Consider the following 18,535-nt stretch of genomic DNA (forward strand, 5'->3'; position numbering starts at 1 on the left):
CACCTTGCTTTATACAAAACCAAGTTTTATTATTTGAACATACAAAAGCTCAAAATAAATCTGCTGGCTGTTCTTTTCTTTCAGTAACAAAAATGGAAACGCTTCACAAAAAAGTGACAGTTATTTGCTTTAGTCCTTCAGACTTCGAGGCCTATCGTGACCTGCCAGTAGAGATTAGCCTTGTGAGACTTAAAATTATTTATCTGTACTCATTCAGAGACCCAGTGCCTTGGCACTGCCTGCATCTGTGTTACGCAATCAGACCTTTAGGCCCCCCCACACTTCGATTCCACCCTAATGCCCCCGTTTTCAAATGCTTTCGGTCAGGAGGGTGCTAACAAGGGCCTCTCTGTTCCATCTGCAACACAAGACCACATTTCACATGGCTGATTAGTGGCCAGGAACTGACAATGGTGACATCATGGCCATCATGACTCATTATTAGTCCAAACAAAGCTAAAGAAAATGACTGCTTAAAAACATGCTATAGGTGGCCTTTGGGTAAGAGACTGGAGCATGTGTGTCAATGATTAAATCACACTGTAAAGTCTAGGGGGAACTTGTGCCACGGGTGAATGGAAGGTGGAATTTATCAGTTGCAGCCTAAACTAGGCAGTCTCTGCCAACGAGCATATTAGAACTACCCAGCTTGATTACAGTACAGGGATCGTTAGCGCGACGCACGGGAACAGAGACGTTCATAATCACACTAAATCATTTACAACAGCACGGGAGTATAGAGCCAATCATGAGCCCAAATAATTGAGGCATAATAGCAGTGTTTCCCTAACCACAGTTCAAGGACAACCAGTCGTTCCACTTAGTCTATTCCAATACTAGCACACCTGACACAGCTAATAAAAGAGCTTTGACTAGTTGAATCAGGTGTGCTAGGGATGGAAACACTGAATTATACGAGTCAACCAGCTGGAGAAGTCTTCCATGTACCAGTCAAAAGTTTAGACACTTACTCATTCAAGGGTGATGGAGTGCTGCATCAGATGACCTAGCCTTCACAATCACCCAACCTCAACCCACTGAGATTGTTTGGGATCAGTTTGACCGCTGTGTGACGGAAAAGCCGCTAACAAGTGCTCATTATATGTGGGAACTCCTTCAAGACTGTTTGAAAATAATTGCAGGTGAAGTTGGTTGAGAGAATGCCAAGAGTATGCAAAGCTGATATCAAGGCAAAGGGTGGATACTTTGAAGAATCTAAAATATATTTTGATTTCACTTTTCTTTGGTTACTACATTATTCCATGTGTGTTAATAGTTTGTGTCTTCACTTACTCTACAATGTAGAAAATAGTAAAAAAATAAAGAAATCCCCTGGAATGAGTAGGTGTCCAAACTTGGCTGGTACTGTACTTTTAATTGTCCAATACAAATCTAAATCACTATAACCTATTCCAAGGAGGGTGAAAGTCTTACCAATGATCAACGTTGGCGTCTTCAAACTGTCCTGAGACCCCTACTGCACCAGACTCTGGAGGTGGAGAGGAAGGGTAGGAGTCAGAAGTATTTCATGAAACAACTTGCCCTTCTGGACACCTGGGTCATGTTCAGAAGTGCAAACTGTAGCAAAATGTTTTGCAATGGAAAGGGAAAATGTGTTCATTGGATAAGGCCGTACCTCCCCGTTTCACTCCATTCAAAAATCTTTCCCTACTGAAAATGACACTTGCACAGAGTATACCTAACATTAGGAACACCTTCCTAAAATTGAGTTGCGCAAACCCCCCTTTTGCCCTCAACACGGCCTCAGTTTGTTGGGGCATTTACTTTACAAGGTGTCGAAAGTATTCCACACGGATGCTGGCCCATGTTGACTCCAATGCTTCGCACAGTTGTGTCAAATTGGCTGGATGTCCTTTGCGTTATGGACCATACTTGATACACAAAGGAAACTGGAGAGTGAAAAACCCAGCAGTGTTGCAGTTCTTAACAAACCGGTGCGCCTGGCAACTACTACCATACCCCGTTCAAAGGCACTTAAAATCTTTTGTCTACCCTCAACATACACAATCCAGTAACATCAATAAGGGATCATAGCTTTCACCTGGATTCACCTAGTCAGTCTGCCATGTAAAGACAGTGTATGAGGTACTGCAGGTGAAGAGGGAATAGTGTGGCTCAGTTGGTAGAGCATGGTACTTGCAACACCAGGGTTGTGGGTTCGATTCCCATGGGGGACCAGTACGAACAAATAGTAAAATGTATGCACTCACTACTTTAAGTTGCTCTGGATAAGAGCCCTGGCTAAAATGTAAATGTAATAGGAACAATGAAATATCCCTGGAACAATTTGAAAATATCCCATAGGAAATAGGATATAATTACTGTATTTTTCCCCAGAGGAAACTTCCGTTATACCCTAATTCAGTGTTTAATAAACTTGAGTACCAGTACCCCAAACCAGTTGCACTTACTTGATCTTATTCCAGCATGATAACTGGTCAACAAATGTAGTTGATAACGCAAGTTCAACAAAAGTAAGGCAGTCTGAATGGCTTCCTTCTTTAATGTCATCAGTAAGCAAATACATTCACATTACTTCCTCTATGGTCATAGTGGGAATCAATGCGTGTTTACAAACTATCATAACATCATATCTACTCCTTTCAATTTGCCAAGTGCGGAATGTCATACATCTATTTACCTTATAGCCTATGAGCACGGCACAATAATGCACATTCCTCACTCTTGCTGTTTAACCTATGGGCTCAAGCTTATGGGCCCCCCAAGGATAATTCCTGAGACGAGGCTATGACCAAAACTATTTTAATAAATATTCCTATTTCACTTTGTCGCAGTTCATTCAGTTACGCAGTTCATTTGAGGAAAGGCTAACTAATCAAAGGCTTGACGATTAGTTGACCAGTTCATGGTATCAGATCAGCCATGCTAGAACTGGAATAGTTCAAATAAGTGGAATATAAATCAAGAATAGGCTGAGGATACACTAGCTACCCTAAGGTCACAGACCAAAAAGGTTAGTGTCGGGTGTCAATTGCACTCTGACTCAGAAAAGACAGGCAGCAGCGTAGCAAAGCTAAGCTTTGCGGAACCAGCAGCATTGACCTATAGAATTTATGGAATCCATGCAACACAAGTGCGCTCCGCCATCATGTTTCAAACGCCTCAGTCACAACTCATAAACCTATATAGGACATTCGCTGTAGCATAACCATAACACCACACCCCTCCCGAAACTGAATGGACTATGCTGGCATGTAATGTAAGATGGCGCCGGCAGCTCTGCTCCTAATCAACTTTGCATTATTTAGTTTGGGTTATTTCTTACATTATTAGCCCAGAATTGTGTTATTACATACAGCAATAAATGACTTGGAAATCAGAGCAGATCATTTGGATCATTTGTTCGTACCCCCCAAGGGAATTTAACTTATTCCAGAGGCTGCTCCAAAACACCGCCGGTGGAGAAGAAGTATTCGGAGTGGACTTCTGGTCTGACTCACGAGGCATGCACACCATCCACTGCTTCCGAGTATATTACTCACTAATGTTCAGCCTCTGGATAATGAAGTAGACGAGCACCTCCTTCCAGAGACACATCAGGGATTGTAACATACTCAGTTTCACGGAAACATGGCTCTATCGGGATATACCGTCCATACAGCCAGCTGTGTTCAGTACATCGCAAAGACAGGAATAAATCTCTCTCTGGGAAGAAGGCAGGGCTGTATGTTTCATCATTAACTACTCGTGGTGCGATTGTGATAACATACAGGAACTCAGGTCCTTTTGTTCCCCCGACCTAGAATACCTCAAATGCTGACCGTATTACCCCACAAGAGAATTCTTTGGTTATAGGTCACAGCCGTGTATATTCCCCCTCAAGCAGATACCACGACGGTCCTCAAGGACCTTCACTGGACTTTATGCAAACTGGAAACCACATATCAAAGCAAATTTGAGGAAAACGTTACCAAAGTTCTACCAACAAATTGACTGTAGTACTCACTCCGGAAAAACACTGCTACTCAACTTTTCAAAATGCCTACAAGGCCTTCCCGCACCCTCCCTTCTGCAAATCTGATCTACTCCATTTTGCTCTTCCCTTCCTATAGGCAGAAACTCAAACAGGAAATAACCATGCTAAGGTCTATTCAACACTGGTCTGACCAATTGGAATTCACGCTTCAAGATTGTTTCGATCACGCAGACTGGGATATGTTCTTGGTAGCCTCTGAGAATAACGTAGATGAATACGGTTGAGCTCAACAGGAAGTTTATAGGAGATGTTGTACCCACCGACTTAGAACCTACCCAACTCAGAAACCGTGGATAGATGGCAGCAGTTGCGCAAAACTGAAAGCGCGAACCACCGTATTTAACTATGGCAAGGTAACTGGGAATATGGCCGAATACAAAGTGTAGTTTTTCCCTCCATAAGGCAATCAAACAGGGAAAACAGTACAGAGACAAAGTGGAGTCGCAATTCAATGGCTCAGACAAGATGTGAGAGGGTCTACAGACAATCACGGACTAAAGGGAAAACATTCCGGACAAGCTAAACACCGTCGCCCGCTTTTGAGGATAACACAGCGCCACCGACACAGGACTGTGGGCTATCCTTCTCTGTAGCCATTGAGTAAGAAAATTACGCGCGTTAACCCTCGCAAGGCTGCCAGCCCAGACGGCATCCCTAGCCGCGTCCTCAGAGCATGCGCAGACCAGCTGGCTTGAGTGTTTACATCTCCACTTTGCTGATCCGCAACAGTGGCCACACAAGGGTGCATGCTAAGCCCCCTCCTGTACTCCCTGTTCACCTTTTGACTGCGTGGCCATGCACGCCTCCAACTCCGATGACAACAGATTTTGCAGATCTTTGCCGATGACAACAGTAGTAGGCCTGATTACAAACAATGAGACAGGCTACAGGGAGGAGGCGAGGGCCCTGGGAGAGTGGTGTCAGGAAAACAAACTCAACATCTTTTAGATGTGTGCATTGTTAGAGCTAGGAACAAGCATTTCGCTACACCCACAATAACATCTGCTAAATCTGTACGTGACCAATAAAGTTTGACTTAGGTGTCAACATATCTAACGTGGTGAAGGGGAGTAGGGTGGCGTTGTAGTATCGTCACCACAAAAGGTGGTGACTGTCGGAAGTCTGCTTGATTGCTTCACTTAGGCCATCTGCTGGTGGTGTGCCACTCAATCTGAGCTTTATCTCCTAAAGCAGACCCGTGGGTAGTATTCACCAAACAGAAAACTGACTGAAACAGGGAGAGACTACTTGGACTTAAACAATAATTTCCATTTTCCGTTGCAAAACATTTTAAAGAGCTTCTGCTGCGTTCCCTAATAAATAAGACCCTAAAAAAAAGAAAACACTTTATATGTCCTGTCATGACGTTGGCCTGTGGGTAAGGTTTATGACCCCCCCATAAATACCTTTCTCCCTTCCCTCTCTCTCGACTCTACTGAAGGACACTTGAATAGCCTTTGTGAAACATAGAGAGCATGAGGAACATCAAACAAGTGGGGGGAAAGGAACCATATTTCGGTAATCCAACCAGTTGAAAAACTCATTCGGTTGTCATCTGAGACATTATGAAAGGACGACAAACTATCTGGGAAAGTCTACAAATTCTAGTTATCAGATTCATATGGAAGTGTTGTGCAATTTAAATATGAAACTATTTGTGAAAAGAAGAAATTTAATTTTAGCTTCCAAATGAGAGAATTGGGTTTTCATAAGCTTAGAGCTCTGCTCAATCAGTGGCCCACCCCTGTGAAGAGACATTGGTTATAAACTATGAAACGCTCTTCTCTCCCTCCACTATATAAGCCCTTGACGAAAATGTAACCTCCTGTTCCAAGTATGCGAGGCCTACAGCCTCTGCGTTAAAAGGGCAAATAACTTTGTTCCAAGGACGATAGGATGACGGTCCATACATTAAAAAGGACTAACATGTCAACTACAGAACTAAGCCAACCTCAGCGTAAGCTTTGGTTGTGAATGGTATGAACTTTGAACTCTTATTCACTAAAGTGAGACATCCTGGCCGTTACAGCAGCTGTAAACGTGGGCTAGTAAAGGACGGACGACGTATCTAGTCTAACACAACGACGATACTTCAACATAGCCAATTTACCACCAGAGACATTCTGCCGAGGACAGGAAGATCTGTTAGCCAACACCGCCAGCATCTACGACCAACCTACCGAAGCGCAGCTCAGAGTAAATATTTATTGCATTTTCATTTTCCAAATGGGTGGTAATTTAGAATGTATAAGATACTGTATTTTCGATAGCATGGCTTCTCCCTTTGTTCCTCAGTCTTCCCACTCTTTCACTCAAACCCAACCCCCTTTCCTTTGTGTAACCAGATATTGTCGGCTCCGTCCACCAGGGACGTTTTCAGTATGACGTCATTTGCATTCTGTGTATATGTAATTCTGTGTGATTAGTTAGGTATTTAGTAAATACATAATTAAACCCAATTTTATATTGCTGATTCAACTTGTTAGCCAGGGTTCGTGAAGATAACCAAGAATTTACAACTTTCAGATGAGACTGAAATAAGGTGACGATTAATATTGACTGCTATTGATGTAAAATATTACTAGGTCTTTAAGAGTTTATTCGGAAGATAACAGCTCTATAAACACTCTTTCGTGGTGCCCCAACTTTCTAGTTAGTTACTTTTACATGATTAGCTAAATCAGGTAATATTATTTACAGAGAAAGGATTTTATAGAATAGCATGTCATATCACTTAATCCGGCATAGCCAAAGACAAGACAGTCCCTTGACTTAAAAGGATTTGGGGCGGTAATAATCCAGTGAGAGTTCAAATGAAAACAAGACTATGCATTTCCTTCTAACATCATACAGTGCAGTCAGACAGTATTCAGACCCCTTGACTTTTCACGTTTTGTTACGTTACAGCCTTAATCTAAAATATATATTTTTTTAATTCTTCATTCTACAATTGAAGTCAGAAGTTCACAAACTAGTTTTGACTTCAACCTAAGTGTTTCAACCACTGCACAAATTTCTTGTTAACAAACCATAGTTTTGGCAAGTTGGTTAGGACATGTACATGACAAGTCATTTTTCCAACAGTTGTTTACAGAGATTATTTCACTGTACCACAATTCCAGCGGGTCAGATGTTTACAAACACTAAGTAGACTGTCCCTTTAAACAGCTTGGAATATTCCAGAAAATTACATCATGGCTTTAGAAGATTCTGATAGGCTAATTGACATCATTTGAGTCAATTGGAGGTGTACCTGTGGATGTATTTCAAGGCCTACCTTCAAACTCAGTGCTTCTTTGCTTGACATCATAGGAAAATCCAAAGAAAATCAGCCAAGACCTCAGAAAATAAATTAGACCTCCACAAGTCTGGTTCATCCTTGGGAGCGATTTCCAAATGCCTGAAGGGATCACGTTCATCTGTGCAAACAATAGTATGCAAATAAACACCATGGGACCACGCAGCAGTCATACCCCTCAGGAAGGAGACGGGTTCTGCCTCCTAGAGATGAACGTACTTTGGTGCGAAAAGTGCAAATCAATCCCAGAACAGCAAAGGACCTTGTGAAGATGCTGGAGGAAACGGGTACAAAACGTATCTATATCCACAGTAAAACGAGTCCTATATCGACATAACCTGAAAGGCCGCTCAGCAAGGAAGAAGCCACTGCTCCAAAACCGCCATAAAAAAAGCCAGACTACGGTTTGCAACTGCACATTGGGACAATGATCGTACTTTTGAGAAAAGTCCTCTAGTCTGATGAAACAAAAATAGAACCGTTTGGCCATAATGACCATTGTTAAAAAGGGGGAGGCTTTCAAGCCAAAGACACCATCCCAACCGTGAAGCACGGGGGTGGCAGCATCATGTTGTGGGGCTGCATTGCTGCAGGAGGGTGTGGTGCACTTCACAAAATAGATGGCATCATGAGGATGGGAAATTATATGGATATTGAAGCAACATCAAGTGTTAGGGACACAGGTATTCTGTGTGTGTATCCTGTGTGTGTATTTATTTTCTCACATTCTCCCCTCCTCAAAGGTGGCATTCATCATTCCCCAATCAGTCATCAATCAGTTGCTAATCAGAAGACACACCTCCTCCTGTTTCCATTACCCTATCACATTCCCTTGGTTTAAAAACCCTGTCTGTTGTTTGCTCTAGAGCTCAATCTCTCTGTCAATGTCATCTGTCTGTAGATCTCATTTGGTTTTTGCTTTGTCCCCACCTGTGAGTATTGGTTTTGTTATGGTGTTTGTTTTACGGTGGGAAAAGGGGGTACCAAGATAAGTCGCCCATGGGCATACATTATCCGTAGGAATATTTTGTATAAAAACACTAGTTAGAACTGGGCGGACCACCCACTGTATTTTTGGTTAGTTAGTTAGCTGTTGGTGAAGTAGGCTAGTCTATCTTTGGGGTGTTTTTGGATACTTGTTTATTTCCTTGGGTCCAGCTCAGCCCCTTTTCCTGCTCCCCCCATTACCGTGTGTTTTCAAATAAACCATGAGTTTGACGGTAATTTAGTTGTCTGTGGTTATTTCGTTCACACTCTTTTTCACTATTATAATTTGCATGAGTCATGTTACGGGTCTCGTTACCATCCCCCCTAGACTGTCGGGCCAAAAGGGATTCGTAACATAAGTGGGGGCTCGTCCGGGATATGTCTTTACTGACACCCCTGCCGCTTGTGCAGATTGTGCTAGTGGTATAGTTCAGTGTTGAGCGTCATAGCTGATGTAGCATTAGTGTTTGCTATTTGTTGGCTCGTTTGTAGTATTTAAAGATGGCTACATTTGATTTGAAATCCTTTTTGGATAACCCTTTATGGGAGGTTTTTGATAAATGTCGTAGAGTTGATTTAATGACCTTGGCTGACCATTATTCGTTATCGATTCCGTAGAGTTTAGTTAAAGCGGACGTTAAACAACTAGTGTTGAATGTTTTGTTGGAAGAGCAGGTGCTTGTGTTACCGCTGCCTGAGCCTACTACCCCTGTAGGGGATGTTGTTGCTCCTCTAAGCCCTTTGGTCTGAGAATGAGGGCGAGGCTAAAGCTCAGCCACATTGCCCCGTTTTCATCCACTCTCCCCACAGTCAACCGGTGATGCCAGGAGGGATGTCCGGTCAACAGTTCCAACTGGAGAGTCTAATTTGGGCTCTCTTCCACCTCCAGTTGGAGATGTGTAAAATTGAGGCAGAAAAAGATCGAGAACAGCGGCAGATGGAGTTAAAAATGCGCCAGATGGAACTGGAGGCAGAGACAGCAAGGCTAGCCTTCGTTCCTGCTGTGACTGTTAGCGAGTCGTCCTCACCAGCTGGAGCTTCCAACACTTTTGACATTAGTAGGCACATTGACTCTCTGAACAAAGGTACCAAGGCAGAGGTTGACTCCTATTTTTGTGTTTTTGAACGTATTGCATTGAAATGGCCTGAAGAGGTATGGTGCCTATTACTTCAGTGTAAATGAACTTGTAAAACCCAAGAAGTTGTGTCAGCGTTACCTCTGGAGGGCAGTTTGAATTATGAAGTGGTCAAAGCTACTGTTCTTCGTGCCTTTGAGCTTCAGTTCAGCTTCACATCAGTCAGGAAGTTAAACTTGGTCGCAATTGGGTCTTCCAAATGGACAATAACCCCAAGCATACTTCTAAAGTTGTGGCAAAATGTCTTAAGGATAAAAGTCAAGGTATTGGAGTGGACATTAAATGCCTGACCTCAATCCTTTTGAAAATGTGTGGGCAGAACTGAAAAAGCGTGTGCGAGCGAGGAAGCCTACAAACCTGACTCAGTTACACCAGCTCTGTCAGGAGGAATGGGCCAAAATTCACCCAACTTATTGTGGGAAGCTTGTGGAAGGCTACCTGAAATGTTTGACCCAAGTTAAACAATTTAAAAGGCAATGCTACCAAATACACTCAATTAGTATGTAAACTTCTGACCCACTGAGAATGTGATGAAAGAAATAAAAGCTAAAATAATTCCCTGTTTTTATTCTGACATTTCACATTCTTAAAATAAGTGGTATTCCTAACTGACTTAAGACAGGGAATTTTTACTAGAATTAAATGTCAGGAATTGTGAAGAACTGAGTTTAAATGCATTTGCCTAAGGTGTATGTAAACTTCCGACTTTAACTGTACATACAATACCCCATAATGCCAAAGCGAAAACAGGTTTAGAAGTAAAACATTTCCATAAGTATTCAGACCCTTTGCTATAAGACTTCAAATTGAGCTCAGGTGCATCCTGTTTCCATTGATCATTCTTGAGATGTTTCTACAATTTGATCGGAGTCCACCTGTGGTAAATTCAATTGATTGGACATGATTTGAAAAGGCACACCTGTCTACATTAGGTCCCACAGTTGACAGTTGTCGTGGAAAATTGCGAGATTATGTTATAGTGCTTGAAAGATTATATAATCTTTGTATTGCATTAGAATGGTTGTTTTAGTCGACAGAATAGAATCTGTCGACTATTGTGTGTTCAGTGTTCCACTGAGGATGGGCCTCTATGAGATAGCACTGACAGGAGATTTACGATGTCTTTTTCCAATAAAGCCTAAAGAGCATTCAAGATAGTGAGATAATGTTATGGTACTATGAAGTACCAGGAACGAGATTAGAATCTTGTTTTAGAGACCAAACTGAATGATAATTTATAGCTAATGCTATCTGGCTATGGGATACTCCTCTCAAGTAAAGGGCCCTTTGTGAAGTTTGAGATCTGTCGTTCGTCATGTGAGTTGAGAGGGGTGTATCTTGGCTATAAAAGATACTAGAATTATTTTGTAAAGACTCAGAATTAATTTATAGACACTGAATTTATCTGAGAGTCAAAGGGCTATGGTGAAGCTCATAATTAATGAAGATTAAAATATAACTGACTTGTGTGTGGTTTGTAAACTCTCCTCATTTAGTAATATAGGAAATTACTACGACACAGTGCATGTCAGAGCAAGCCATGAGTTTGAAGGAGTTATCCCTAGAGCTCCGTGACAGGATTGTGTCAACCCACCGATCTGGGGAAGGATACCAAAAAAAGAAATTACTGCAGAATTGAAGGTCCCCAAGATCACAGTGGCATCCATCATTCTTAAATGGAAGAACCACCAAGACTCTTCCTAGAGCTGGTCTCCTGGACAAACTGAGCAATCGGGGGAGAAGGCCCTTGGTCAGGGAGGTGACCAAGAATCTGATGGTCACTAACAGAGCTCCAGAGTTCCTCTGTGGAGATGGAAGAACCTTCCAGAAGGACAACCATCTCTGCAGCATTCCACTAATCAGGCCTTTATGGTAGTGGCCAGACAGAAGCCACTCTTCAGTTAAAGGCACATGACAGCCCTCTTGGAGTTTGCCAAATGGCACCTACTAAAGGACTCTCAGACCATGATAAACAATGTTCTCTGGTCTGATGAAACCAAGATTGAACTCTTTGGCTTGAATGCCAAGCGTCACATCTGGAGGAAACCTGGCACCATCCCTATGGTGAAGCATAGTGGTGACAGCATCATGCAGTGGGGATGTTTTTCAGTGGCAGGGACTTGGCGACTAGTCAGGATCAAGGGAAAGATGAACGGCGCAAAGTACAGAGAGAGATCCTTGATGAACACTTGCTCCAGAGCACTCAGGACATCAGACTGGGGCGAAGGTTCACCTTCAACAGGACAATGACCCTAAGCACATAGCCAAAACAACGCAGGAGTGGCTTCAGGACAAGTCTCTGAATGTCCTTGAGTGGCCCAGCCATAGCCCGGACTTGAACCCGATCTAGCATTTCTGGAGGGAGAGACCTGAAAATAGCTGTGCAGCGACGCTCTCCATCCAACTTGACAGAGCTTGTGTGCCAAGCTTGTAGCGTCATACCCAAGAAGATGCGAGGCTGTAATCTCTGCCAAAGGCGCTTCAACAAAGTACTGAGTAAACGGTCTGAATACTTATGTTTTTTATTAAATGTGCAAAAATGGGCCTCCCGGGTGGCGCAGTGGTTAAGGGCGCTGTACTGCAGCGCCAGCTGTGCCATCAGAGTTCCTGGGTTCGCGCCCAGGCTCTGTCGTAACCGGCCGCGACCGGGAGGTCCGTGGGGCGACGCACAATTGGCCTAGCGTCGCCCGGGTTAGGGAGGGCTTGGTCGGTAGGGGTGTCCTTGTCTCATCGCGCACCAGCGACTCCTGTGGCGGGCTGGGCGCAGTGTGCGCTAACCAAGGTGGCCAGGTGCACGGTGTTTCCTCCGGCGCATTGGTGCGGCTGGCTTCCGGGTTGGATGCGTGCTGTGTTAAGAAGCAGTGCGGCTTGGTTGGGTTGTGTATCGGAGGACGCATGACTTTCAACCTTCGTCTCTCCCGAGCCCGTACGGGAGTTGTAGCGATGAGACAAGATAGTAGCTACTACAACAATTGGATACCACGAAATTGGGGAGAAAAAGGGGTAAAAAAAAAAATAAAAAATTGCAAAAATGTCAAACTTGTTGCTTTGTCATTATGGGGTATTGTGTGTAGATTGGGGGGGAAACAATTGAATCAGTTTTAAAATAAGGCTGTAACGGAAAATGTGAAAGATCAAGGGGTCTGAATACTTTCCGAATGCACTGTACATTAAGTTGTACTTGTGTGCTAGTGCTTCAGTTTATTTTATTTTTACTGGACTGCTGAACAAGCCTTGAAAACAGCTGAATTATGCTGCGTTTCTTAACCCTTAACTCATGAGAATTGGCCAAAATTATGGACAATTAAAATGTTTCTTACAGTAGAAATATGAAAAGCATATGCATAACCATGGTAGAAATTGAAAGTGAACCGTCTGGAGATTAGGAAATTAATAGATCAAAAGTTGAGGACAACTGTCCAGCTGACTAGACAATCCAAATATGAGTTAATTTTGTGCATTTTCAAATCTGTACTTTCTGCAGGATTTGTTGATAACGAAATTAATACATTCAGTAACATAAGGGCTACTTCAAACAATAGTGAAATGTAGCGTTATTCAGTTTGGAATTCGAGGCTAGCCTACTGATGGGGTGCTTAGTACTGTTTAACTAAAACGCTGGCAGGAGGTTAAGGACGGCAAATTGATTCCCTTCAATAATCTAATGCTGATGTGTGTCGCTGAGGTTTCATCCATCTTCAGAGCATCTTGCATTGTTCCAGTCCTACCACAAAAAGTCCACCCCCTAGGACCTACTGTTACCCAAATCAAGGGTGTTCATTAGGCACCAAACAGAAAGACTGAAATGTTGAGGGACAACTTGGACTCATTTCTTTTTTCCATTGCATGCCCTAATGAACACGACCCATGTACGTATACAAAGCAATGCAGACCCCATTCCAATGCATTTCAAGCTCATACCATTGCAGCATCCCGTTGGGGTGTCCTCGGGCCTTACCCCGGCCATGCAGTGGTGTTTCTGGGATGCAGAGTCGGCCAGCATCCCCTCCAGTCTTTCCAGGGTGGCCTGGCCCTCCAGGGTGAGCTGGGACAGACCCTCCTCAAAGTTGTAAAATGTGGGCAGGTCTATCTGACCCTGTTCTGTGGGTGGGGGGACAGGAAGGTTAGTCAAATGCCCACATAGTTGACATTGGGCACCCCAATTAAAAGTATTGTTTTTATTGGGGTTTTTTTTTTTGGGGGGGGGGGGTACAGTTACTTTATGCGTTAAGGCATGGTATCATACAGCAGATATATACTTTGGTGAAAGTTAGCCAACTGTAATTATTATTTTAGCACTGACAGTCCAACAACCGGAATGAGAAATTAATGAGCATCCTTATACTGATCGCAGAACAGTTGTCAAGGTGTCGAGGAGGTGCACCGAGGACATTTGGGCATGAAACATCAAGTCTAGATGTCAAGAAATCAGTTAATTTGTCAGCAAGAAAGATGGGTTGTGTTCATTAGTCGCCAAAACAGCAAGAAGACTAAAGCAGGGAGGGACTACCTTGACTGGTCCAATGGGAAAGGTTCAATTGTTTCTGGTGCAAAACATTCTGTTGTGTGCCCTCATGAATACTGAACATGGTCAGGCTCACTCACCAGCTTCTTCAACATCGTACTCATCTCCCTCAAAGTCAGAGTCGGAGTCTTCAGGGTCAGGGTGCAGGGCCTGGCATTCAGAGATGGCTGAGAACATGGGCTCCACTGGAGGGTGGAAAACCAACTCAAAGTATTTTGGAAAGTTGTCCAAACCAACCCTTTCCCCAAACCATAGATTTACAGCTGTAAAAGGGACCATCAGTTTGGTCCGATCTAAGTAACATTCCTTTGAGGTTCATTTTTCAAATTTAGCTCAGGCCTGAAGAATATCTATTACGAGTCCAAATATGTGCTGATATAGCTCACTATACGGTGAAGTATGCATGAATGGTATTCCACAGTACCCACTTACAGGTAGCCTTATCACTGGGCACAAAACGGATCTCTGTAACAGGACTTATGGAATCAGCGTCGCAGTCATCATCAGTACTCTCATTATCCTCTTCCTCCGCACACTTCTCACAGTTACCTGGGGGGGGGCAGAGAGAATTGTTAGTCTAAATTTACACAGGGAGCCCAGTTCAGATTTTTATCACTTAAATGTGTCTCTTGACCAATCAAACCAGACAGATCTTTTGCTACTAAAAATTGGGCAAAAGATCAGAATTGGGCTGCCAGTGTAAACGCAGCTATAGAGTCAGAAGTGGAACAGAGCTCCGTTGCAATCTCATGACATATTATGGCACAGCTGCATATACAACTAGGGCTACTAGTGAGCGTATTCTCCCACACAGAGCAGTGGAAATGTTCTCTCTAGCGTGATGAATTACGCTTTGCCATCTGGCAGTCCAACGGATGAATCTGGGTTTAGCGGACGCCAGCAGAACGTACAGTGCCAACTAAAGTTTAGTTGAGAGGCTGTTTTTATATGGTTCAGGCTAGGTCCCTTAATTAATTCCATTGAAGGGAAATCTTAACACTACAGCATACCTTCCTGTCACACTGCCTGATAGAGGTGGCAGGGAGCTTGGATGGCAGGGAGCTTGGCCCCGGTGATGTACTGGGCTGTCCGCACCACCCTCTGTAGCACCATGCGATTGAGGATGGTGCTGTTGCCATACCAAGCAGTGATGCAGCCAGTCAAGATTGCACTCAATGGTGCAGTTGTAGTTTGAGGATTTGAGGGCCCTTGCCAAATCTTTTCAACCTCATGGGGGAGTGTCATTGCATGATTTGGACACTAAGGAACTTGAAGCTCTAAACCAACTTCCCCTGCAGCCCTGTCGATGTGGACGTGCTGCCCCCGTTTCCTGTAGTCCACGATCAGCTCCTTGGTCTCACTGATGTTGATCAAGAGCTTGATGTCCTGGCACCATACGGTCAGGTCACTAACCTCCTCCCTGTAGGCGGTCTCATCGCCAGTGATCAGGCCTACCACCATCGTCAGTAAACTTGGTGGTGCTGGAGTCATGCGTAGACCACACAGTCGTGGGTGACTGCTTATAGCTTATTCTTTCAGTAGTAAATTACAGAGGTGGGACCAAGTCATTGTTTTACAAGTCACAAGTAAGTCTCAAGTCAAATCCCAAGTCCTAAACTTTGAGTTTGAGTCCTAAACAAGTCATGTGCTCAACAAAGCGCAACTCAAAGAAAAAAAAATGTTCTTTCATTTTGATCTTACACTACCTATACAACCAAGTGTCCAACATGCAAATGGAACAATATTTTACTTACATTTAAAACCATTTTCCCTACCAAACAAGTGTTAAGGTGGCCAAGCGGATTATGAATCTAAGAGCACTACAATCAGAGTTAACTGGCATTAATAAAATGAAGTTTAATTTAAAGTTTCACATTTTATTAGTCGTATGTACAGGATACACATGGTATACACAGTCCAACAGAATGCTTACTTGCAGGTTCCTTCGACAATGCAACATTTGGCACAACAAATTGGCATAAGTGAGCAAATGAAGTCTAATGACCTTGGCATGACCTGAGACATGAAGCAAAAACACTGCTTATTGTTTAGTCTCAGCAGCAACTCTGCTGTAAATAAGCTCTCAAGAGCATTGGATGTCCGAGCAACCGTGACTGGCAGCTCGCCCATCCGCAATATGACAATGAGCCTCTCTAGGGGGTTAAAACAGGCCATTCAGCAGCGGGTGAGTATGTTGGGCTCAAGAGTATTTTCTATTATTCTTGACGGAAATCCAAGGGATTCCATTTAGTGTGACATTTCATATGGTATGTATTAATTTTGTGGTTGTCCATCGCCCATTTCATATGATATGTTAAGAATTTGCTAAACGTAAAATATTTTACACATTTTCCTAAATGTTTGATATGTTACGAATTCTAGCTAGCTGGCAAATATTAGCTAGGCTTTATTGTTAAGGTTAGGAGTTAGGTTAAAATGCTAAAGTTTTCCGTGATAAGATTTGAAATCACAACCTTTGGGTTGCTAGGCGTTTGCTTTATACACCCACCCTAATTTTGTTTCTGTGTAACAGTATATCTTTAGACCGTCCCCTCGCCCATACCCGGGCACGAACCAGGGACCCTCTGCACACATCAACAACTGACACACACGAAGCATCGTCACCCACAAAAGCCGCGGCAATTGAAGTAGTAGTTCCCTTTGCTCTGCAAGGTCTCAGAGCAAGTGACGTCACCGATTGGAACGCTATTTAGCGCGCACCACCGCTAACTAATCTAGCTGTTTCACATCCGTTACATCTGCATTAAGTAACCAATCTGTCTTATGTAACCATACCAAACTAATGTAGGTATCCCGGGTTCACGTTTACTATGCTACGTCTAGTCTGAGACCAGGCAGGACAGGAGACATGCCAGTGTGACTCAGATGTTATTATGGTTAACAATAAATGCTTTTGTATGTCATTTGGGATGTTTGGAGAGTTGCTTTTATGAAAAAGCATTAGTCAAATTAAGTTGCAAAACGTTTTGGCTGTTGCAAAATCGTGTGCAATGGAAACTGGTTATGTTAACTTTAGGAACCAAAGAGAAAGAAACTGAGGGCCCTTCCTGAATTTGTCTTTACTCCAAAAGTAAAACGCTTTGTAACTTAAGGGTTTGTTACAATAGGGTCTATGCACAGGCTCAACTTATCATAACATGCCACTCGCTTCAAACTGGCATGGCCTCATTGCACTTCGGAAAATGAGACTATTCTGAATACACTGGAATTGGGAGAAAGACAAAGTATCTTTGGAGAGACCTCACCGTTCAGATTGGTGTTGACCATGACGTACAGGTGCTCTCCTGGGTACACGGTAAAATCGCGTGAGATTGCATGGAGACTGATTGACGGGTATTTCAAATTAAACCCCATTCCAGACCCATCGAACCATGATACACATCTGGGGAGAGATTAGACAATGTAATTAAAAATACATTTTACGCACTTTAGGTAGCCAATATGAGGAAAGGCCTTTGTCAAACAAATACTAGTCGATTTCTATCAAATCGCGCAGTTTCTTGATGAATAATCTGGAAACACTCACGTTTCTGCAATGTACAGAGTTCCTGGTCCAAGCCCTTCGCCATTCCAAACAGCGGTGATTTCACCTTGATTGTACCGTATTCCTTCACTTGGAGGAGATACGTTTTTCAGATTCACCATCGTGGCTTCCCTGTCCTCCCAACCCGCATGGAGTGAATTAAACATGTTGATCGGATAGTTTCCACCTATCTGCAGATTTATAAACAAAGATGTATGATGTCCGAAGAATTTTGAGGTTACCTGGACAATTCGGTTACGAGAATGACACTGCGCTCCTCTAATTGCCTTGCTGTGTTCTGAAAGTCTTTTTGAGACCCCTTTCCGATGGTTGTTTAACTCCAAACGAACTGCTTTCCACACCAGTTTCTGTAGTTGGCGGAGCGTAGTCTAATTAAGATTTGGGCGGGGCAGCCGATTTATCCTATGAGCGCTGTAATTTGGTTGTTTATAAAGTGGGCTAGTTCGTTTTAAAAGGCCCAGTGCTCCGGGTATGCGGAGTGTGTGTAGACCGTTCCATTGGTACGTAAAAGACCTCTCCAATCCACCCGGGGCACCCGACCATGCAAAACAAACTCGCAAATAAACCATACGGAACTTTAATAACAACTAGGGGTGCACTTGAGCCAAAAATCCACCTAAAATAGACAAGTATTTTCCAGAAATGACCTAATTTGACAGAAAGAGGCACACCGATTAGCACCAAAAAAACTACCTAAAATATTGTTTTCATGAGTTAAGACGTATAAATAAACCATACATCAACCACACAAGTCAACATTTCTGGAGAAACCAATAGCAACTAAACTTTAATTAATGCATCTTTAAGGAAACATGCCCCCTCAACACTTTCTCCAGATGTTCTCAAATCAAATGTATTATAAAACCCTTCTTACATCAGCTGATATCTCAAAGTGCTGTACAGAAACTCAGCCTAAAACCCCAAACAGCAAGCAATGCAGGTGTAGAAGCACGGTTCTCAAGTGGACATGCCTGCATTAGTCAGAAAGCTGATTGTATCAATATTT

General features: G+C 43.1%; 1 protein-coding gene across 2 annotated transcripts; it reads right to left on the reverse strand.

The window, feature by feature from the left end:
- Positions 1-561: 561 nt before the first annotated feature.
- LOC139418126 (methylosome subunit pICln-like) lies at positions 562-17,895 on the reverse strand. 2 transcript variants are annotated; one of them, XM_071167337.1, is made up of 7 exons: positions 17,751-17,878; positions 17,512-17,640; positions 17,231-17,367; positions 14,397-14,513; positions 14,045-14,149; positions 13,361-13,540; positions 562-1,489 (listed from the first exon to the last, which is right to left on the reverse strand). In XM_071167337.1, the coding sequence occupies exons 2-7, from the start codon at positions 17,628-17,630 to the stop codon at positions 1,431-1,433; spliced, it is 717 nt and encodes a 238-aa protein (XP_071023438.1). In that variant the 5' UTR covers positions 17,631-17,640; positions 17,751-17,878; the 3' UTR covers positions 562-1,430. The 2 variants fall into 2 exon arrangements, with proteins under 2 accessions (XP_071023438.1, XP_071023439.1); XM_071167338.1 differs by having other exon boundaries at positions 17,512-17,895.
- Positions 17,896-18,535: the final 640 nt, after the last annotated feature.

Source organism: Oncorhynchus clarkii, chromosome 10 (assembly GCF_045791955.1).
Source record: "Oncorhynchus clarkii lewisi isolate Uvic-CL-2024 chromosome 10, UVic_Ocla_1.0, whole genome shotgun sequence".
Classification (NCBI taxonomy): domain Eukaryota; kingdom Metazoa; phylum Chordata; class Actinopteri; order Salmoniformes; family Salmonidae; genus Oncorhynchus; species Oncorhynchus clarkii.

Excerpts from the sequence above, each read along its gene's own strand:
- LOC139418126 (XM_071167338.1), bottom strand. The coding sequence starts at position 17,675 with ATGTTTAATTCACTCCATGCGGGTTGGGAGGACAGGGAAGCCACGATG. Across the intron at positions 14,514-17,230 it reads GGTCAACACCAATCTGAACG|GTAACTGTGAGAAGTGTGCG; the intron begins GTGAGGTCTCTC and ends GCCCCCCCCCAG. Across the intron at positions 14,150-14,396 it reads GCCCAGTGATAAGGCTACCT|TGGAGCCCATGTTCTCAGCC; the intron begins GTAAGTGGGTAC and ends TCCACCCTCCAG.